General features: G+C 36.3%; 3 protein-coding genes and 1 non-coding gene across 4 annotated transcripts; 2 read left to right on the top strand and 2 right to left on the bottom strand.

Annotated features, from left to right (window-relative positions):
- Positions 1 to 1566: 1566 nt before the first annotated feature.
- Positions 1567 to 10221, bottom strand: LOC104110461 (protein DEHYDRATION-INDUCED 19 homolog 3). Its single transcript, XM_009619962.4, has 5 exons — positions 9801 to 10221; positions 9546 to 9715; positions 8801 to 8878; positions 6894 to 7150; positions 1567 to 1962 (listed from the first exon to the last, which is right to left on the bottom strand). The coding sequence occupies exons 1-5, from the start codon at positions 9874 to 9876 to the stop codon at positions 1857 to 1859; spliced, it is 687 nt and encodes a 228-aa protein (XP_009618257.1). The 5' UTR covers positions 9877 to 10221; the 3' UTR covers positions 1567 to 1856.
- Positions 10222 to 10974: 753 nt separating this feature from the next.
- On the top strand, positions 10975 to 15506 carry LOC104110460 (syntaxin-43). The gene is made up of 8 exons (XM_009619961.4): positions 10975 to 11404; positions 12566 to 12842; positions 13538 to 13627; positions 13918 to 13995; positions 14558 to 14635; positions 14722 to 14787; positions 14874 to 14954; positions 15096 to 15506. Exons 1-8 carry the CDS (start codon positions 11208 to 11210, stop codon positions 15201 to 15203), a joined length of 975 nt encoding a protein of 324 aa, XP_009618256.1. The 5' UTR covers positions 10975 to 11207; the 3' UTR covers positions 15204 to 15506.
- A 1400-nt stretch (positions 15507 to 16906) lies between these two features.
- On the top strand, positions 16907 to 16980 carry TRNAT-AGU (transfer RNA threonine (anticodon AGU)). The gene has a single exon. It is a non-coding gene; the product is annotated as a tRNA-Thr (tRNA).
- Positions 16981 to 17495: 515 nt separating this feature from the next.
- LOC104110458 (exonuclease DPD1, chloroplastic/mitochondrial) lies at positions 17496 to 21768 on the bottom strand. Its single transcript, XM_009619960.4, has 4 exons — positions 21489 to 21768; positions 19527 to 20166; positions 18046 to 18251; positions 17496 to 17948 (listed from the first exon to the last, which is right to left on the bottom strand). The coding sequence occupies exons 2-4, from the start codon at positions 20102 to 20104 to the stop codon at positions 17725 to 17727; spliced, it is 1008 nt and encodes a 335-aa protein (XP_009618255.1). The 5' UTR covers positions 20105 to 20166; positions 21489 to 21768; the 3' UTR covers positions 17496 to 17724.
- Between the last annotated feature and the right edge of the window lie 958 nt (positions 21769 to 22726).

The raw sequence follows: 22726 nt of genomic DNA, 5'->3' as shown, positions 1-22726 counted from the left end.
TTGTTATTGTTTTTCATCTATTTTCTGGTCCTTATATTGCTGTTATTATTTCTATGATTTCTGTTGATGGTACTGATTTATTGTCTCTGTTCGTCTTCTTGAGCTGAGGGTCTTTCGGAAACAACATCTCTACTCCCTCGGGGTAGGGGTAAGGTCTGCGTACTCACTACTCTCCCCAGACCCCACTTGTAGGATTACACTGGGTTGTTGTTGTAAGGCTTGGACATATGAGAAGAAATCACCTAGTTTCTTTTGCCTCAGCTGAAATTTGAACCTGAGACCTCATGGTTCTCCTTCCAATTTATTGACCACTAGACTGCATCATCGGCGCACAGAAAAGGAAAATAAAGGTTACACCAGCCGGGATTAAGCTGGTTTATTGAAGTAGTCTAATAAAAGGTTTATAATCATATTGGCAACAAAAATATTTGAGGCTCACATCGTACTTCGTGGTCTTGTTGTGTGTTTTGCATCTCAAATTATATGCCACTTCATATAAATTAGTACGACGGAAACTGCTACTCCTGGTTGTAATCATTAATCAAAGACCTCCCGTTGGTTCTCATATTGGTTCTTTCAAATGTTAAAGTGAAATATAGCAAAGAAAATAATCTCAAACTGCTAAACGGTGTCATCTTATTATTTCACTATTTTGTAATAATAAACGGTGTACCCTCCCATGGTTCTCATATTGACTTTTCAAACGCTAAAGTGAAAAATCGTAACGAAAATACTCTCCACGCTGCTAGATTGCAAGTGTTAATTACTATTCTATTACCTCGGAATGAAAATAAACTTAAAATTTAACATTACCGTCCAGTGTCTTTTTTCTCCTTTTTCTTTTTGTTCTCTTTTTCATTTGACATTTCATGCAAGCGACAATAAGTAAAACCGGTGCCCAAAACGATATTTTCTAATTAATATAACTTTGATGATAATATTCGTAGAAAAAAAGTAAGATTAGGATTTGATAATTACAGTAAAAAGAAAGTACCTTTCCAGCAGCAAGAGGAGTAGAAGAAGATGAGTAACAAAGAGAGGAAAAAGAAGCAAGTTGTGTTTGAATGTCTTGTATCTGAGAAACTTGCTTCTTTGAATGTGTTATGGCTGAGGATGGAAATTAATGTCCACCGATCTAGATAACATGCATAGATAGGCAGTGGAGGGGTTAATTAAGGCCTTGACCGTGAAGTCACATTTCTGAATTACTTTTGCCTAGAATAGACCGGGATAAGCAAAAGGTTAAGCGTTGTATATTGGATAAGATCTTTCATGACTCATATGAAGCTTTATACTAAACATCTTCTGCTATCCCACATCACAATTTTCTTAATATAGGTAAAGTGTATCTTTGATCGAAAGAGGCTGCTGGGGAAGTTACAACCAAAAGAGAGAGCCATTACAATTTACATGATATCAAATGGCTAATAAAATAAAAAAATGACCAACCTATTGCTGCACCAAATTATAACTAGGAAGTTCCATTTGCCTCTACGTCCAGTTACTAGGATGTTCAATATCCAATTTTATTCGTGTTCGTGCTTACCTTCACCTTTCTTCCCAGTGTTTCTAGAATACAAGTATATATTACATTGATTTCCAAAAATATAAATTGCAGTACAGCACTAACTCAAACGTTTATTATATTCTTTATCGTAGCATGAACTGCAATAAAAAGGAGATACATGACTCCGCTGCATATCAACTAAATTCTACAAGATAAATTACATGGATTACTACATCTTATTCCACGGTTGGATTACATAATACCACCATGCGCACTAGGACAGACCACTAACCACACGGCTTTATCAGTAAGCTGGTGAACGTGGGGGGCCGGCAGCCTTGTCAACCTTTCATAAATTATCATCCAGAATGGTGGACAATAGCAATCCTTGAACAAACTCACTCCTCTTCGCCTTCTCTTCTTGATCTTTGATTGACAATGGGGGTTGAACTTTTCTGCAAAGTAAGTTGCAATACAACATAAGAGATGCGAGCTACCAAATCTAGATATATAAGATCCTAAACCAAAGGCACAACTGAGATGATATTCTCATGATAAAGAGATCTCATGTTCCTGTTTCTTTCTCTCGGATTATAAAGCCCAAAAAAGAGCATCAAACATGATAACTTTTTCTTCTGCTTCTTTTTAAATTTTTTATATAGGATGAACTGAATAACTGATAACAAAGATATCGCCAAGGTAAACTCTACTAGAATAACACCTCTAATTCCCGTCTATTTGACCATAGAAGTGCCATCATAAATGTCGAAAGGAAGAAGGATTCCTCCATTCCGTGTAAAAATGATCTGGTCATAGCCCAAGTAGTTGATAGAAGCCAATAAGAGCTAGTCCAGCAGAACCCAATTGAGAACTAATCCATCAAGCATGACATATTAAAGGAGAAAATTATGCACTCAAAATTTTCCAACTTTAGCTTGCTTCAGTGGAAGCAGCTCAAAAGCAGTAAACCAGATACTTCAGCACAAGCAAAACAACCCAGGTTGCAAATTGCATCATCATTCCAGCATTTAGACAATAACAACGACTCAATTGCAAACTATTTGGTTGGCTATATGAATTCCATGTCCCTGCCACTCCATTTGGACTTCATCCCATTCCTAAATAAGTTGTGTTTTGAAACAAAGTTGGGTTCTCTAACGACTAAAGTTTCTTATTTTCTACCGACATGCAACTTTCTAATAAACAATCTAAAAGACTCCTTGAAAAAATCAGCCTGATGTAAATGTACCAGCACGACTAAGCTCTAGTCCCAACTAGTTGGTGCTGCCTACATTTCACACACTTGAGCAACTGCTGTAACAAATTCATTCATGAGTTAATAATGACAACATAAAGAGACATGATTGATTGGAATGGTCATACTTTCTCTTTTCAATTGGACATCCAGAATGATCATAGTGCTAGGACTGGACGGTAAGACCAAAACTCTATTTTTCACTGATTGAAGAATATGGCAGAAGGAAAGAAGCCAGACCAGTAGCAACTAAGAAAAGCTATTGATAGATTCTATTCATAGGAGGAAAAATCCTTTTTAAGAAAAACTATTTTGCAGGTAACATGAACATGTTCTTTCAGAGACGGAGAGGCGGATCCAGGATTAAACTTAATGGATTCAACCATTTACTCCCTAAGAAAGGAAAGGGACAAAAAGTGGGATTAATCCTGATTTCTTTGGTTAGTTATTGTCAGCATATAAAACTAGAGTTCGCCTTCTATGAGTTAAATCCATTCCCTAGCGGATTCCCATATGCTGAGATAGTCCGATTAATCCAGATGATAAGGGAATGGAGAAATATTCTTAGTACCGAACTCATTGTACTTTTGAAATTATAAGTTCAAAATTTTATATTTGTTGAAATTTTAGTGATTTTTCACACACACACACACACACACACACATATATATATATATATGCTACGTCGAAAATATTACGTTCAATTGACCCCATTGTTAAAAAGCTCTATCCGCCTCTGTTCTTTCATGCTGACTACCGTCAAAATATTTTCACTTGACTATCCTATCCTCCACATGTCGGAGTTCATTCTCAGGGGAGCTACATGTGAATATTCTGGTGGATTAAATCCAATCAACTTCTTCATGAATTGCATCAGAAAAAAAGCATAAAACAATTCTGATCTCCTGTTACCTGAACTCTAGGGAATACCCAAGGAGGTGATGACTCTTGTCAAAGAATCTCTTATTTTGTATAGGATTAAGTTTTCTCTGTACCTCTTTTCTAAACTATTTTTGGGGGGTGTTCAAATGTCAGAATATCCAAGAAGGCGGTGACTCTTGTCAAAATACTATCTTTTATTTTGTATAGGAATAAGTGTTCTCCGCAACTTTCTTTAAAAAAACAAAAAAGAAGAAAATCGGCGGATGCTTTTTTTTTTTTTTTTTGGGGGGGGGGGGGGGGTGTAACTTGTCTTTATCTCATTACCGTACAAGCATATAGCAATGTACTCTTTATCTTTTCTCACTAGTCAAAAGACCTTTTTCTCATGCAAGGGAAGAGCATAAAATAAACTCAGCAAAACAAATGAACAATTCCAACATACATTCGCAGAGATATAAAAGTCTCCCTTTTATGTTTAGCAGGCATAGCTCATTGCAATGGCCCATTTCCCCAGCCACACTCAAACAACAGTATATTCTCACCAATCCTGTAATGTTTCACAAAATGCAAACACAAAGAGAGGCACTTCCACCTAACAGCATATTCAAGATATGGGCACCATTTAACGTCATCAAAGATAAAATGTTGGGCGTATCTCTGCACATAATATCCCAATACATGTACTCATTTTGTGAAGCTAAAGTAAAGAACAGATTACAGAAGGATACTGGAGATATTCACGAAGCACTTAATAAGGAAAGAAAGATAAAGAGGATCAAGGAACATGTCCACAGCAAATGGATCATGAATATGAAGACTATACAGTAAAGTGGTAGCATATTTACTTTATTAAAAAACAGTGCAAGTTCCTGTTCTGGTCAATTTAAAGAAAAGCAGTAGAGCAAATACTTCATGAGAAATAACACAAGTTCCAATTGTGGTCGCTTAGAAAAGATAGCAGAAGCTAATGCACATGCATTACATAAACAAATGGCGAAATACATAAATGGCCCATTTAAGTTGTCCACAACAATCAGATGAACACCCTAACTGAGCCAATGACCGACTAAACACCTCAAGTGTCTATTAAGAGCATCAACTAAACACCCATGTATGACTTGGCATATCGCGTGTTGCACACTCATGTAACAGCACGTTGCCTCAAATTTTAACCCATTTCCAGCGGTAATAAATGGGTGTAATTCCTAATTTTTCCTTATTGAGGTGTAATTCCTAATTTTTTCTTATTGAGGTCTCATTTTATACCCAAATTGAGAATCCTAATTAGCACTTCCTCTTTCTTCTCTCTATCTCCCCTACTTGTGACTAGGTTCCACCATACTATTTTACCAAAATCTGCTCACGAGCTCTAACCTAGGTTTTTCTGCAAGAACATGCTTTTTGTTTTTAAATTTTTCAGTGTGTTTGTTTATGAGAATGGTAAGGGAATGTGGAGGTGGTGTGATACTAAAAGGGAGACAGGAGATGACACATGCAAGTCGAATATAGTATGAAGGCTTTCTCTTCAAAAGGCAGGGGTGAGGACTCCATTGCGGCATTAAGTAAGGAGTTGGAGGAAATCAAGGCACGTCCACTTCGTCATCTCAGTCTCTTTTTGTGCAAAGAGGTAGAAAAGATTCCGCCCTTCTAGCCTCGAGTAGTGGACAGTGTATCATTGATAGCGATGCTATTGATCACTACTCTGGTATGAGTACCATTTTCTCTTCACTTAACCCATCAACATCATTGGGTAAGCTTAGCTTGAGCCTACCTTCGCACACCTCCGTTACTCTTTAGGAGGCATTCGCCCCAGATAAACTACCCACCTCGCAGTGTCCCGCCTCCCCCCGAATGATCGATGCGGCGGTTAGGCATCCTTAGACGAAAGAGTGGTCTTTCAGGATTGGTCGTTGTGTGTCACCACCTCCCACCTATCCTATACGTTCGATTAAGGCTGTACGAGGGAGATATAAAGGTAACGTTGACGCTACGAAAAAAGAAAGCCATTGCATAAGTAATGAATGCGTTTTTTCAGTGAAGAAAAAATGGAGAGTTTGCCTTGAGTTGAGATGTAAAAATGGTGAAAATGACATGAGATTAAAAAGGAGAGAGAAGTAGCAAGAAGAGAGAGAAGCTTCATTTTGATTTCATTTGGCAGTTGAAGAAGACGGGGTGGGGGAAGGGAACAAAATCTTTTTATGTAGTATGTAACGGGAATGTGTAATTTTACCATGAAAATCAAGCAAATAGGTGAAAACTCAAAGAGATGGAGAAACAACCTTATGGTTGAGGGTGACGATTTGGGGGAAATGAGACCCAATCAGGACTTTTTCTTTTGTTTCTTTTTGTCTTTTTTTAAATCCCTCAGCCACGTATTTTACCATGTCTAATAAAATAATTGATTTTTAAACTATGTTAGGGAGTTTGTGCAACACGCGATGACACTATCATGGATGGGTGTTTTCTTGACGCACTTAATAGGCAGTTGGACAACTTAACAGGCCATTTATATATTTTGCCTAAACAAATTAATGTTACATTGCGTGTCTTTCTTCTTTTCAAAAACATGAAACTAGTTGCAATATCTGTACCTAGTCAAAAAAGTTTGATGACAAACAGCTTGGAACAAAGGGAAACTCCAAGCACCCACGGTGCTTTCCCCAACAATTAGGGGTGTCGCCCACAATCTTTCTACAAGTGGCTTGGTTGACCTCTATTTTCAGGCTTCCAGAAGCAGATAAGCAACCAACGCACGTTCCAGTTGTGGCCGCTTAGGAAAGATAAAGAAGCTAGTACCCGGTACCACACCAAATTGTATAACCAAATTAAGAGTCTTGATCTTTCTTCTACTTCGTAAGAAATATTGTGGAATTAATTGCATCAAAAGAACCAAGTCAAAAAAGGTTGAAGAAAAAAAGCTTGGGACTCGTGAATATTCGCACTGCACATCCTTAGCGCTTTCACAGTTCGCACACAATCTTTCCACAAGTACCATAGCTGATTTCTATTCTAAAGCTACCACTAAGGGTGAGGTGTCAAAGTCGAAACTCAAACATTTGGGTCCTCTTGCACTTAGAGCTTTATTTTACCGAGGAGCAATACCCATTACAAATAATTAATTGAGCAAACATGTTCTTTTGGGAGAACTTTTAGTATTTTGCAGTTAATTATGCATGTTGATAGCAGCTCTATACAAGTGTTTATAAGGAGCTACTGTAACCAGAGCACAGACAAGGATAAAATACATACCTTTCAGACGTAGTTACTATTGAGCTTTTCTTGGCTGAGATTGTTTCAGCAGGAGAATGCGTTTGAGCACTCTTGAAATCATCAGCCATTGGCAAAATGAATGATGACAGCAAGGGGTCTGGTGCAGCACTAGTTGAGGAAACTAAACAAGAAGACCCTCCAAAAAGAGATTGCAAATTTCCTTCTCGCAGTTCCTTCCTTAACAAGGAAAGTGTTGAATGAGAACCAGCTCTGCGAGATTTCCTCTTGCGCTGCATGTAAGCTCAAGTCAAGGAACTCAAAGTAGCTATTTGGAGTCACTCATAGTCGTACTCCCCCATGGATATGGACTTTTTCAAATAAGGGCAAAAGACGGGAGGAGCAAATGGAGACCATGGCCTCCGCAAAAAATGGAAGTGAAATCATTACCAATGTGATTCAACCCTTCCTTGACCCCAAATTTTTACCTCTGAATTCTACAACTCTGTTCCAAATTTCCATATCAACCAACTGATAGAACTCCAAATGAACATGATAATTCGTATTTCAATTTTTATCCAACTTTTCTGTATGATCCCACAAGCTACCACTAGGCATAATAAGAAAATATTAAACCAGACCATGTGGCAAACTTTACTTCCTTTCTCTGTTTCTCATGATATCAGGATTTTTAAAAGTAAACGAACTCTCCATACACATTGTTGATCTACCTTTTATCATGTTTTTGGGATCCCAACAACCCCTAGGTCACCTAAAATTTCTTAACTCGATATTCATCTATAAGCGGGAGATAGACATGTAGTTTGCAGTTTGATTTCAATTATATACATCTCGATAAAAAGGGGGAAACATTTTCTTTTTTCTTTCTTTGATATTTAATTATTGTCTCCCAATCCAGTTACCCATCCCCATCCCCACCCCCACCCCCACCCCCTGCAAAAAAGGAAGAAAAACTCCAGTCTTGTCCCAACTATGAAGCTACACAACCTAAACAAGAGTATCAGCTTTCCAAGATCTGCAGGGGAGTGATGTTCTATGTATAACAAAAAAATGATCCTTGGGTCCCAGGATCATGATAAATGACACATTCCGAAGCCTACTCAAAAAAGTTTTAATGAACTCACGTGGAATGAAACACAACGTTGTTCAACATATGAACTGAGGTCAAAGATGCATGTGAAGGTGTGCTTTGATAAATAAGTTGAGATGCAGATGCCTATGGAAAGTGAGAGGGATTTAGTAGCTCGCTTTCAACTTGCTGAAGGTTTAAAAGAACTTAAAGTGCCCAAAAGGTAAGGACAGATGTTACATACTACATCTTCACCAAAAAGCCGAGAAAGGAATCAGAACATGAGGACATACTTTTGTACTCTTCCAGGAGAGGAAAACAGAGGTTAGCACCAAACTATAGAACCTCATCCTAAAGGCTCTCAAAATGAAACTGACATACAGAAACCGTAAAAAAGAATATAAATTAAGAGCTTATGTTGAGTGGCCGACAGCCCCCAGAGTATTACCTAAACAGTCAACCATCTCGATTCAGTAGCTCCATTGAACACATTCTAAAAATGAGAAAATGGAAGAGTTTGACATTATTTGACTGGGGGAGGACTTCTCACTCCAATTTATGACAGAAAACCTCGAAACTAAATGAAATGCTCTAAACATCTGGAGGAACTTCCCGATAAAAAGAAAACATCTGGTGGAACTTCCTGATAAAAAGAAAACATCTGGTGGAACTTTAAAAGTTAGGAATTGTGATTAGCATACCCAAGGTTATTGAAAAATCTATCTCCTACATTCTTGTGTTAAGTGACAATTTTCCCACAAGACATTGCTACCTCTGATTTTACAAACAAAAGAAGCAGCAAAAGGAAACTACAAGAAAGAACCACAAAAACGATATTGAGATACTGAATAAAGGATATTTTGAAGATATTCCCATGCTGTAAGGTTATGTGTGCAACCATGTCAACGCCCACCCTCATAGCGCAAACTGGACACACCTACACAAAGAAGCCGACTGTGAGGATTAGTTTTAGAAAGAGCTTCCATATGCCACAGATATTATTGGCATAATACTCAAATAAGCAAAATTAGAATTAAAAAAAAATTCCAGACAGGAAACTACCATATCTACAAGTTAAGATGGACTGATTATAGCCCATCCCTGCGCCAGAACTCCTAAGAGGAAAAATGATAGAGGTAAAAACATACCAGCTCAAGGAACAGTTAGCATATAAGCAATCCACAATATACTTCTGGATGGACAACAAAACATTCGTGTTTTCGTCCAAAGTAATCTCGACCACGAGCAATGGAAGAAACTTCTCTAGAATGATTTCACAGACATTTAGAAATACTAGAACAATTGCCAGAGGCAAAAACATGCTTCTGAACCACTCAAGAACGTGCGACCAGTACACATCAAAAAGTAATGCCATCAAACAAAGGCAACTGTATCAAGTCATACCATCATGGCTTAAAATGTCAGCTAGTAAACCTAAATATTAACACGACACTCTATCTTCCAATAACTGAAAGAATTTTAAACTTCTACATTAATCATGACATGTTTAAGCGTGAAATGACACAATATCCAATATTTCAACAAAGGGAAAACAGCAAAGGGTGATCAACTCCACAATAACTGATCAAAAAAGAGAGGTATACCCCATTCTTGGCCTCAACAGGATGCTCATCATCAATATGACAACATAAACCAACAATATCAAAATACTCTGAACAAAAACAGCAAGGGAACTCTTCTCTTATATCGTCGTCCACCTCAATTTCCTCAAAACCCATCAACATTTCCGCGTCAAGATTTTCCCATTTCATTCCTACACCAAAATTAACCACATAAATCGCACAAAAATCCAAACTTTACTGCAATAATCCTACAAAATTAAGGGGGAAAACCCTTACCAGATCGAGACTGAAAAGCGGATTGGTAGCGCCTGGAAGCAGAAGAAAGACGAGCACTCCATGAATCAGCATCCATATTTGCTTTACTTCACTTTGAATTTTAAAGGATTAAGCTGGATTCTGTTTGAAACAGTGAAATTCAAGTATCAATTCGATTCAATCGTTAGGAGCGAGGGTGGGGTTGACGATTTGTGAATTGTGAGGAGTGTCGGTGTGTGTGATTTGGGAAACGGAGTGCGATATTGGTTACACAAAACGACGACGAATCGACGAAGATGACGCAGAACAAGAAGCAGATGATGGAGAGGAGGTAGCTGAGGCCTTTTTAGCAGGAGAAAATGTGAAATTCTACCAAAAAAAGAAGGATGAGACTCGTCTTCCACACACCTTTTATTGTCTTTTTGGAAACACTATTGTTGCTCATTTATTTATTTCTCTGGCATCCAATTATATAAAGTTCTTTCTTCTGTAATTCTTTTGAGTTATTAATACCGCTAAGGTCCTAAATATCGTAATATAATACTTCTCTTAATGCTCTTTTTTATTTTAGCCCTTAATGTTCTTTATTATTTTAGCCCAAACCAACACAAATTGAAAACAAGTAGCATCTTAATAATAAATACTTATCTTAATGTTTTTTTCTTTTCCTATTTGCCCAATTGATAGTTGCAAATTGAAGACCATCTATAGATATAGTAATAGTATATATCAGAATTATTTTTTATTCATAACTAAACAATATATAAATTTTTATTTATCGTTATTAAAATATACCTGAAATGATTAAAATCTCTAAAAAATATATATATATTTAGTATAATTTTGTTATTAAAATTACATTAGGGGTGGTGTTATAATTTATAAGTACAAATATGTCATGTACATTGGTAACATCTCATAGCAAATCAATAGCGATTCATATCAAATGTATATGTTAATTAGTATTGTAAAAATAAAATTAAGCATATACTTACAATGAAATTATTATAAATATTTTAGTTTCTTTCTCTATTTCTATTTTATTTACACTTATAACTTAAAATAAATTTGTTTTTTAAATAAAAGGCTGGATCAACACTCCCGATCAAAAGTGCGTGTCCCACCCCACCACCAACCCCACCCAACCCCCCACCCCGGTTCGTCTTTCATTTTTGGTTCATCTTCCTCAAAACTTAGCTTGGAAGTTGGAAGCTTCGAACTCGCTCCCAATTTAACACGACTCCATCATTACCGGAAATTCCATTTCACCGATCTCCGTTCAAGAGATCCGGAATTTAATTCAAGTTGGATCCAAACCCGGACTGATTATGATACACGCGTCTACAAACAAATTTCAATTTCAGATCTAAGTAGAAGAGGAATCAGTGATCTGTAGGCATTTTTATTGATTTCTGTGCAGAAACGTCAATGGCGTCGAGAAATAGAACGATATTGTTTAGGAAGTATAGAGATGCGTTGAGAAGTGTTCGGGTCCCTGCGGGTTCTTCGCCGTCCACGTCATCGGGTCATGGTAGTGGGCCGGTGATCGAATTGGCAACGACGTCGTTGCTTAATTCCAATCGATCGTATGCTCCTCTCAGTACAGAAGATCCCGGAACCTCCAGGTTTGCATATAGGTCCTTGAATTTTCACTTATTGCCTCTGAATTTGTTCCCAAATAATTTATTTTGGTTAGTGACGTGTATCAAAGTTATAAGTTTTGGGACTATTTGTGCTAGATCAAAATCTGGAAGTAACTTTAAACGGATAGCATCGGGAACTTATTTGTTTAATTCCTGTTATTATGATATATGCCGAGGAAAAGCTCAACTATTTGATGATAGGTGATTGAAGTGCTAGGCATTGCTAAGTCCAAGTTGCTAACTTTTCTTGTTACAAATTGTGTAATTTTAATGGTTTAATCATGTCTCAAATTTCTTGTTCCTATAAGAGTTTATTGAATTGATGAGTGCACTGATGCTATATAATACATTCAAATGAAGTTTTGCTTATTCAGTTAGTCGTGAAGGAGGATAATTGGTGGAGCTTACTCAGATGAAGTTCTGATAATTAACTCGATCTGTGCTTAGTGTGGTGCAATTTGCAACAGGAAAATTATCACCGTCGCCCCTGAAAATTCATCTTTAGATTGGAGGATACTCATGCCCCTAAAAAACAAAAGATAAAGAAACATTCAAGAAAAACATGTTGCACATACTTGAGAATCCTGTGAAGTCAAGTCCAACTTTTTTCTCTTTGTAGATCAGGTTTAACCACACTCTTTTGACCTCCATTAACACCCCCGGCATCATGTATTGAAACAGAAGGAGCACCTGGATCGTTAGAATTCCTCATCCATAGTTCTAAGTGGCACTTTGAACTTCCTATCTCTTGCTGCTTGGGGTTGGATTTGCAAGAGTAAAGAAAGTTTATCTATGTCTACAGCATAGTGCAGAATTTTTTCGTGAAAAGAGAAACATGGAGGAAGTATGGAGCTTATTACAACTGGAACAACTGCAAAGATTTGAAGAGGGATACCTAGTCATTATTTAAAATATAAACTTTTGATGAAGCCCTGTCATTTGTCATATTATAAATTTTGAAAAGAAATTCTTCTCATTTAAATCTCCTTTGAACCGTTTCCTATAGCAGCTTCCTTAAATTTTAATATCTTTTCTCTTTATATACTTCCTACATCTTTTTGAGCAAATATTTACTTCCTAGATTTTATGGATGTCCTTAATAGTTCCCCCTACTCTGGATCTCATGCTGTTTCCCTGCTGCAGTAATGGTCCAGTTACAGTAGGTCTACCGCCAGCGTGGGTGGATGTGTCAGAAGAAATCACGGGTAATGTGCAACGGGTTCGAACAAAGATGGCTGAGCTAGCCAAAGCTCATGCTAAAGCGTTAATGCCATCATTTGGAGATGGTAAGGAAGATCAGCGTCGTATTGAGGCTCTTACCCATGAAATAACTGGTCTTCTCAAAAGATCAGAAAAAAAATTGCAAAGACTTTCTGCAGCTGGTCCTTCTGAGGATTCAAATGTTAGGAAAAATGTACAGGTGTGCCTTCACAACCATTAAACAATTGTTTTCTTCTAATTTGGATTTTAACTTTTAGCCTGAACTTTTTGTTTCCTTTGTGGAAGAAGTTTGTAAAATAACAAATTCTTCTTTTGGCTCTGCTGAAAGACTACCATATCCTGTTGCATCTCTCCATTCGCACCTTGTTAGATGATGGTTTTTTTTTGTTAACCTCTTCAAACTTTCACAATTGGAGAATGGGGATGGGGTATATGGCATAGACAGAGGGAGGGGATGTCCCCCCCCCTCAATTTTCTGGCAGAACCATTATTTTATATTATTAAAGCTTGATGTGACATCTTTTCAGCAACTTCCTCACTTCTTACGTTCAAATTATTATATTAAATGTTTTTCTACCAAACGCAACATAATTATATATTCAATTTTTTTGAACTGGGATTATGTATTCATGCCAATATTTTACTGTTAAACTTACAGCCGGATTGGTTTACTTGATTCGGGAAGAGGGAGTGACATGGAAACTTCACAAAGAAATGTGATGTGTTCTACTTTTAAGAACTTGATAAGGGCATGTCTTTCAATGTGATATTCAGTTTCATTAGTAACGACTAACGAGTGTTTGTTTAAACTACATTTTTTTCTTGATTTTCAATATTCTGATTGAAATAATTGCATACTGTGTTTGTGCTTACAATGTGATATTCCTATGACAGCGCTCTCTTGCTACAGATCTTCAAAGCCTTTCAATGGAGCTTCGCAAAAAACAATCTACTTATTTGAAGCGGCTCCAGCAGCAGAAAGAGGTGTGTACACGTAGTTTTTGGCCTGAGCCACAATCTGTTAGTAGTAGGTATTAGCAGGAGAAAGTCTTATTTGCAGTTGAGATTTTATGGATCAAAATCCTATATTATAACATCCCATGTGCTGCAACTACATTATCTAGAGTATATTAGCTAAACTGTTGATTCTGCCTATACTCTTATTTTATGGATGGTTGATCAGCATGCTGCCTGTGTTTCTAGGATGGTTTTTCCTTTTGCGTTCCTGAAATATATCCTTGCAAACTTTCTTTAAATGTTGCCTTTTCATGTAGGGTCCAGATGGAGTTGACTTGGAAATGAACTTAAATGGGAGCCATTCTCGAAGGGATGATGATGATTTGGATGACTTGGTATGCAACTTGTATTATATATATAAATTTGATTTCTTACTTCTCTTTGGGATCATCTCCTGCAAATGTAATCAGGAAGATGTGGATCTAATGGTCTGATACCTTCGTTGTGCTAATACCAATGCTTGATCAGCAAAGTAAAACAGAGCATCACCAATAAAATGCACTATGCGCTCTATATGAATGAGAATTAGGCAACTATTTGTGTTATGTTGGAAGTGATCAGACATGAGTTGATTAATTCCGATACCAGCTGAAGCAGTATTGTGGGGACTGAATGTTCCCGGTACTATCTCAGGTGAACGCTTAAGGTGTAAAGAAAGAACATTAATTGTTGTTTTAACATCAGTTACTTTTGGCAATAGAGCCTAATCTTTTATGATATTTGTTTGATTGGCTTCTCTCATTTTGGAACTCTCGTTATTTCGTATGGCTGTGGTTGGAGGGTCGTTGGGGTTTTACATCCTTAAAAGTCGTTGCTGCCTTTGAAGAATGGTTTTAGGAGATACCTTGGAGAGTTTTTCTCACGAGAAAACTTTGACTGTACTAAATGTCTTTCCAGGGATTTAATGAGCATCAGATGGCCAAGCTAAAGAAAAGCGAGGCATTCACTGTCGAAAGGGAGAGAGAAATACAGCAGGTGATATTGGTTGCTGCTTCTCAGTGGTTACCTGAAATGTGCATATCGTTGTTTTCTAACTTAGCCTTCATGTGCTTATATGGTAGGTTGTTGAATCGGTCAATGAACTTGCCCAAATTATGAAAGATCTGTCAGTTCTGGTGATAGACCAGGTTTGAACTGACAACACCTTTTTCATAATCACCAAGTTGTACTTCAGCACGGGTTATTGGTGTACTTAACTAATGTCTAAATACAGGGTACTATCGTAGATAGGATAGACTACAACGTTCAAAATGTTGCATCAACAGTTGAGGAAGGTCTTAAACAACTGCAAAAGGTCTCACCGTGGTTTCTCCATTGCATCCTTCTAATTCGTAGATTGTCCAGCTTTACAGTCTGATATGTCATTTCATTTAATGTTTTCTTGATTAGGGCAGTCATTTCATTTAATGTTATGTTGGGCTTGATTGGATTGCAGGCTGAACGATCCCAGAAACAAGGTGGAATGGTCATGTGTGCCACAGCTCTAGTTATCATGTGCTTCATAATGCTGGTCCTCCTAATTTTGAAGGAGATATTATTCTGATTCATGAAAATATTTTCTACAAACCTTGCATAATGTTGTATTCACAATACTACATAATGAAGGCACGCTGACACATTTGTGACAAAGTGGAAGAATGAGGTGAGCTAGCCCATATCATTTTTGTGCTAGTGCCTTTAATTTTTCTGTATTTGGTAATGGTAAGGTCTGTATACTCGAGAAATCAATAGACCTCCAGGGATCCTGTATAGAGCATTTATCGTTAGAGAGCATAATACTATTCTTTACCCTAGGAAAATTTTGATGTCTTGACATTATATGCCTGGCAATATATCGTATTCTGTATCTACGGCCATACATTTTTAGATGAACCCCTGCAGATTGGTTATGCATCTTTTATGTTCATTTTTAGTTGTTCTAATGAAAGCAAATTAGCATCTTTTATGTTCATTTTTAGTTGTTCTACTGAAAGCACCCCCCCCCCCCCCCCCCCAAAAAAAAAAAAAAAAAAAAACTCCCATAGCTCAAATGGTTAGAGCACTCATTTAATAAGCCACGTTTACAGTTAGACTAACTATCAAAATTGTATGTTCACCCTGACGGATGTAATTCTTTTCCATTTGAATAATTGAATGCGATGACGTGATATGTTCAGAGATTTTAGTCTAAATCCTTTATTTTCCACTCCTGGGAAGTAATAAAGAACATCAATAGAGGATATTGTAATTTCCTGTGAAGATCTCTCTTCATACTAGAAAAAGTTGCTCTGACAATGTCGTTTTTTCACCTCACATTCATCATCAACATTGGCTCTGGATCCAATTGAAACAACAAAGGAGTGAAGAGAGTGAAAATGAGGTGATTTTAGTGCATTTCAGTGACTCCGTGAGTTCCATAAAGCATAACCAATTCCAAGCGCATACTAAAGAAGGCTGCATATGTTGAGAAACAGCGCAAAATAGTTTATCTATGAAGAATCCTCTGAACATGAAGAGCAAAGTTGGTATATAAAATTCATGCTGTCGAAATCAATTAGTCTGGATTGAAGTTTAGTTGATTCAGTTGTGCGAAAGACAAAGAAAACCATTTTACAGCTGCAAATAACACTGGATTTTTAAAATTCTTGAGTAAAGAAAGAGAATATTAATACAAGAGTGCAAAGATCAATGCAAAGGCTCATAAGCAACCTTCCGTCCGTTTGGCCAGCTTTTCAAATGGAAGAATTCAGCTAACTCTATCACTTGTATACAGAAATAACTTCCTAAAAAGAATCTGTTACAGCTGACTATTTGGATAATCAAAGTATGGTTTCTATGTTAAGCCAGTACTTTTTCTTCTTCTTTGAGCTGCTTCTTTGAACCTGAACGCAATTTGTAAAAATATCCAGATTAGAACTTCCCAAGTGGTAACATTTTTTCAAAGAAAGACAAATTTAAACAAGTAGAAAGACATAAAGAGATGGTACGATTTTTTTACAAGAACTACAGAAATTGTCGATAGTCTAAGATTAATATAGAGGCTATAGACAAAGGCCTTTATGAGTAAGCAAAAACTTTAGTAGGAGTGAGAGTGATTAGGGTTTCCATTCTTTGCTCTTCCAAAGATTCACGAAATGAAAATTGACAAGGATTCACTTTTTGCTTCTCGAGTCATAGATGTCAGATTGATTTACGCAAAAAAAAAAAAGGCTGTGTACCGGTGAGACACAAAATATATATATTACAGACCAAACACAAGCATCAGAAGCTCTCGTAGCTCAGTTGGTTAGAGCACCCGTTTAGTAAGCGGGAGGTCTTGAGTTCGACTCTCAACGAGAGCAATTTCTCTATGTTTTATTCCCTGTTTGTATTCTGGTGAAAACTGACTGTCCAGTTATTCAGACCAAATATAAAATTTGTTATTCGACCAAACGTGATGACATAATACATTCAAAGATTGTTAGTCGTAGGTATTTTTTTTCCCCACTTTTGGGAACTAACAAAGGGACAACGATTATGGATATCATAATTTACTGTGAAGATCTCTCTCCGTCATAGAAAAAGTTGCTCCAACGATGTGGTCTTTCCATCTCACAATTATCATCAACGTTGGCTTTGAAATCCAATTGAAACGACTAAGGAGTGAAGAGAGTCAAAAGTTAGATGTTTTTAGTACATTTCGATCTCTATTTGAGTTCCTTACCAATCCCAAGCTCGGATTAAAGAAGATTGTATAAGTTGAAAGACAGCATAAAATTAGTCTGCTTATGATGAATCCTCTGAATAATTAGGACCGAAATTGGTATATAAAATACATATTGCCAATCTCAGATACTAGTAAAGACAAAGAAAACCATTTGACAGCTGCAAATGAAACATGATTTTTCAAATTCCTGAGTAGGGAAAGAGAAGTTAAATACAAGAATGGCAAAGATCAATGCCAAGGCTCATAAACAACAGTTGATTATGACCAGCCTTTTTAATGGAAGAATGAGCTAATTCTATCACTTGTTTACAGTAAAAACTTCCCTAAAAAGAATCTGTTACAGCTGACTACTTGGACTACCTGAGCACGGTTATAATATTTAGCCAGTATTCTTCTTCTTCTTTGAGCTGCCTACTTCGGATGGCCAAAAGGAATGCCCTTCAATAAGAGAAGGGATTGTCAACTTCAGGTCGAAAGTCAGCCGTTGAAAAACTGCTGATAACATGTGCACATCCACCATGGCTCTATGAGCTGAACCAACTAATGGGATCCCATAGTGTTGACCAAGAGCTTGCAAAGAGACTTTTGGAGGAACCTTTGTGCCTAATTGGAAAGTGAAAGTAAAAAATATCAAGATAAGAACTTCCAAAGCAATTGGATTTTTTGATAAAAAGACACAAATTTAGACAAGTAGAAAGACCTCCGGACTTCATGACTTCACGTGCCAAAGGAAGAGTATCAACGAACAACCAATTTGAGGGAATATCTAAAGAACATCTACTGAATTCCTTAATTAGAAAAGGAACATCAAAACCGCGAGCGTTATGCGCCACCAACACCACATATCCACCAGGTTTCTGGCGGCTTCCTACATACCGCAATAAGATGGGAATGAGGTCCCCCATCCTGAAAAATGCAAAGCAGAGTATGAGAGCAAAATAACTCTAACCTCAAGATTAAGATATAACAGATATATATTGTTCTTATATAAAAGAATATCACAAGCTTCTCTGCTAACCAGCCAAAGGTGGATATTTTATACGCGCATTATAAGAAGAAACTTATTCCCAAACAAGGGTAAAAGGAACATATAGTCTCTATTCCACACCATAGACAGGCCATTCAATGTGTGTGTGAATAGTTGAGTCATGTTATACCACTTGACTTTCTTGGCTCTTGTATAATTCAGTCAAAAGATGGTTCTGCATGTACATCTCCAAGGAGAGAACAGAACTTTTATTTGAGACTTCGAATTTGCTAGGTCTTACGACCAGAATTCCGTAAAAAGAAAATTAATTCCACGACTTAGCTATTCATGATTGAAGTTGCACAACCAGGTATTGTTTAATTTCGATGATATGATTTAAGCCAGGATTGTTCATCAGAGTAAAGAGACACAATATGATGTATAACAAGGCAAGGAAGAAAGGATATACACCACAGATTCAAACAATACATATGAGGTGATATACCGGTATGGCAGAACATGGTGTGAGCTATTACCTTGCTTCAATACCACTATCATAAAGGGAGTCATACAGTAGCCTATTCTAGATAGAAGTAAATTGATATTTTCCAGCATGCTACTTTAATTTTATTCAGCCAAAGGCTGTTTTAATTCTCACGACACTGAGTCTAGTTTATTTATAAGTTTGTCTGATAATTAGTAAATTATCGGCATATACATCCATGATTAAGAGCAGGGCAAATATGAAAGTACATAATCTCATCTAGAGAGTAATTCACCAAGGTATGCACTAATCTGTCGGATAGTTCACTTCTCAAATAAAGGTCTTTTCCTTAGCATTGGAAATTAAATAATGCATTATGACATACAAGCCCACCCATTAAGCCAATAGCACAACACATTAGCAGAGTGAACCCGAATTATACATGTAATGAACAGGTGTTGACAAGAAGTATGCTTCCAAGAGAAAACCCCATGAAAGCATCTTATTGTCATTTAGTTATATTTATACATAGTGCATTCAGATATCAGACACGTGATTAAGCAGGACTCAGTACAATACCCAACATCAGATTGACAAATATATTCTTTCAAAGGAGAACTCTTAATTAGACAAGTTGTAAATCTCATATAGGATTATGTGAAGAAAAGTCAAGAAACAATGAGATAGAGGAAGCATGTGAAACAACCCAGCAATATTTATCATAAATTACCTGGGGACATCAGGTCGATTGACCATACCAGTAGTAATTCCATGGATATGTGAATTCGGAACACTACGTCCAGGATTGACTAATGTCTGGAATGTGCTGTTTTCACCCCCATGAAGATCCCGCAATGCAATCTCGATAATTCTTTCGTGTTCTCTACTAAACCCAGTAGTCTCAATATCAAAAATGATAATAGTCATGAGTTTGGCCAAATCTTTGTTTTCAGCAATTGTCTGTCGAATATCAACATATTTAGTACATCCTATTTCAGTTACTTCTGAATTATATATGTCTACTTTAGAAGTTGTTGTTTCATCTAATATTTCATGCTTGATAGTTGTTTTTCTGCTAAAAGCAGCCTTGTTTTTCCCTTCGGCTTTTGTAGTTAGCGTCTGTCTATTCTCAGTACTATTATATCTACCATCCAGCCCATGTTTACCAGAGGCAAGAACCTTGGAGCTAATGCTTCCCCTACCGATCCTACTTATATGGTGGAAACTTTGCCACCATGAGTTAGTCAAGGTATGAACACTACATCGAGGAAACTGTGACAGCGAGAAGCACATTGCAGCTCTTCTCATCTAAATCCAATAATCGCTTTACAGGAGAGCTCAAACTGATGAAGTAAGAAGATATATTTAACCTGCAGATCAAAAGTAATCAATTATATACAAAGAGGAGATACAAAGAAATGTATTCTCTAAACACTAGCAGCTGAAAGATATATGACCACTGACTTGTCTAATGTCTACAGCTACTGTTATAGAAGTTTGCAAAAAGTACAGCCATTTATATATCCAGACTGTAGATCTCATAAATTTCCCAATTATAAGGCGGTGGGAAACCATTAAATAAAAAGGGGGAAAAAAGGTCTTCTCTAAATCAAGAAATTCCTGGAGAAAATAATATTAAACCTTAGGGATTCCCACAGAAAGCATGAGACCATATCACAGCATACAGCACTATGTTTTAGCATCTTGATGCTAACATACAGCATCATGTTAACCACGACAAATACCTTGATTCACTGCCACGACAGCGTTCTCTAGCTCTATTAACTGTGCAAACCTTGATAACGATTGTATTCTAACTAAAACCAAATTACCATTTTGGAATGATAGACGGTTTCTGATTAAAACCAAAATTTCATTCTCCAAGACTAGGAAATTAGTCTTATAACTCAGCACTACAGAGTCTTTTAAACATATCTTTTTCAGACTATTGAAAAGCAAAACTTGAGTTACACCTTCTAAGTGTTTCCATATGAAAGAATCTATTTTGAAAAGGAAAAACTATTCATAATTGTATAACGCAATAAAGCAAGTTGTTGCCTGGTAAAGACCTGATGAACTAAAAATTTACCATTTTGGAAAGTGTTTATTGCACTATAGCCAACACGAAAGATAACACACTGCAAATTGAACTATCCAGAAAATCAATCTAGGTTTATTTAATCCAAAAGGGAAAGAAAAAGAAATTATTTAACTAACTCTCCAACAACCATTACCTAAATTGAGTCAATCCGAAGCATTCAAATTTCAAAAAGAGACTTTTTACCAAAAACCATCACTGCTGAAATGAAAATGGTTAAAAGTTCTTAGCTTTAGTGAATTTGATGTCAACCCAAAGCATTCAAATCTTACAAGAGACACCTTTTAGCACAAACCATTACAGCTAAACTGAAAATGTATCTAAGGAATTCATCAATCAGAATATTCGATGAGCAACATCACATTCTAATTAAGCTCAAAAAGTAAAATTCACCTAACAAACAGAAGAAGAATAAAAAAAAAAAGGGTAAAAACTCGCCATTTCACAAGAAAATTGCAATTCAAGATAGACCCATTTCCAAAAAAAAATGAGAGAAAATTGAAAACCAAAAAAAGAAAAACATGATAGTGGATAAGATAGGAAAAAGACCTGCCTAGTACTGATTCGAAGAACAAAACACAAGCATTTACTTACAAGGCTATTTTTTTGACTATGCATATGTTGTAAGAGTGTGTTGGTCTGGCGGCGGTTGCGAGAGCCGTCCACTTACAACCAATAGATTGTGAGATCGAGTCACCCAACAACAATAGGATAAACGCAAACCTACCTATACCATACTATTGGAATTATACTGGTTTGTAGTTATTGTTGTCAGTCATATAGATATAGAGGATGAGAAATGGAGATGGTTGAAGTCGTGAAGAAACTGTAAGAAAAAGAAGGAAATAACGTGTGTTTGGAGTGAAGTTAAAATGAAGAAAGGAGGGGGCACCACCCTTGATGGCATAAAGTGCGGATCCTCAAGCTCCGATCCATGGCTTCCGGACCCACTCTTCTTTTTTGGGGTTTTCTTTTTTGGGGTCCACCAATTTATTTCTATAGATTATTTTGGTCCAGCCGCAAAAATTAACTTATTTTGAGAAATGCTCTTTCTCAAAAGTATTTTTGTTAAGAAATAATTTATATTTGATTAATTAATTTGAAAATTTTTTTTTAATAATAATTAATGTTTGACTAAATTTTTAAAAAATACTTATTTTTTAAAAAAGTATTTTGGATAAAAACTAATTTTTTTTATATTTCCAAAGTTGTTTATGCTTCTATTCAAAATAACTTTTTTTTCTTCCAAAAGCTTGGCCAAATACTTTAATTTTGGAAAAAAAATCAAAAGAATGCTTCTAGGACAGGAGAAGTTTGGCCATTAGATATTTTTGGGAGGATGAGGACGTATGACGTTTGTGTTGTAATTTTTTTCTTTAAATTTTATCTAAAAATTAGTAGTGCGCATCTAAGTTTTTAGTAATCGACTTAAAGGAAGAGCAATGTTAGAGAAATATATAAGATCATAATTTAAAATCTTATTTGAAGATTTTCTTAGTTGCCTGAAAATAATAGAAGTTCAATTCCAAAATTTTAAAAATATGTCAAAAAGTAATGATCAATCTTTAATTTAAGGGAAATTGAACTTCGAAAGTATAACGCAAAATAATTGATGGAGTATATGCATCTTACGAATGCCACTATATAGTCTATCCAATCGCATTATGATTTGAATTACGAAGTTTATAGTACTAGCTTTTTTTTATTGGATGTCCCTGACTTGATGCTTTCAATATTACTTTGATTATAGTTTTATTTTAATAATAATGTAAAATAAAATGTTAAAAAAGATAGTTTGATGTAGAAAATAACATCTCAAAATTTATAATTGA

Source organism: Nicotiana tomentosiformis, chromosome 1 (assembly GCF_000390325.3).
Source record: "Nicotiana tomentosiformis chromosome 1, ASM39032v3, whole genome shotgun sequence".
NCBI classification, from domain to species: Eukaryota; Viridiplantae; Streptophyta; class Magnoliopsida; order Solanales; family Solanaceae; genus Nicotiana; species Nicotiana tomentosiformis.
The sequence above is the reverse complement of the archived record's forward strand: the minus strand, read 5'-3'. Positions and strand labels throughout refer to the sequence as shown.

Coding starts and splice junctions, on each gene's coding strand:
- LOC104110458 (XM_009619960.4), bottom strand. CDS start 20,104: ATGAGAAGAGCTGCAATGTGCTTCTCGCTGTCACAGTTTCCTCGATGT. Junction 18,252..19,526: donor AATCGACCTGATGTCCCCAG/GTAATTTATGAT, acceptor TGCATTTTTCAG/GATGGGGGACCTCATTCCCA. Junction 17,949..18,045: donor TGAAGTCATGAAGTCCGGAG/GTCTTTCTACTT, acceptor CTTTCCAATTAG/GCACAAAGGTTCCTCCAAAA.
- LOC104110460 (XM_009619961.4), top strand. CDS start 11,208: ATGGCGTCGAGAAATAGAACGATATTGTTTAGGAAGTATAGAGATGCG. Junction 12,843..13,537: donor ATGTTAGGAAAAATGTACAG/GTGTGCCTTCAC, acceptor TTCCTATGACAG/CGCTCTCTTGCTACAGATCT. Junction 13,628..13,917: donor GGCTCCAGCAGCAGAAAGAG/GTGTGTACACGT, acceptor CTTTTCATGTAG/GGTCCAGATGGAGTTGACTT.
- LOC104110461 (XM_009619962.4), bottom strand. CDS start 9,876: ATGGATGCTGATTCATGGAGTGCTCGTCTTTCTTCTGCTTCCAGGCGC. Junction 7,151..8,800: donor AGCATGGGAATATCTTCAAA/ATATCCTTTATT, acceptor ACTTGAGCTTAC/ATGCAGCGCAAGAGGAAATC. Junction 1,963..6,893: donor ATAGTAACTACGTCTGAAAG/GTATGTATTTTA, acceptor CTTACTTTGCAG/AAAAGTTCAACCCCCATTGT.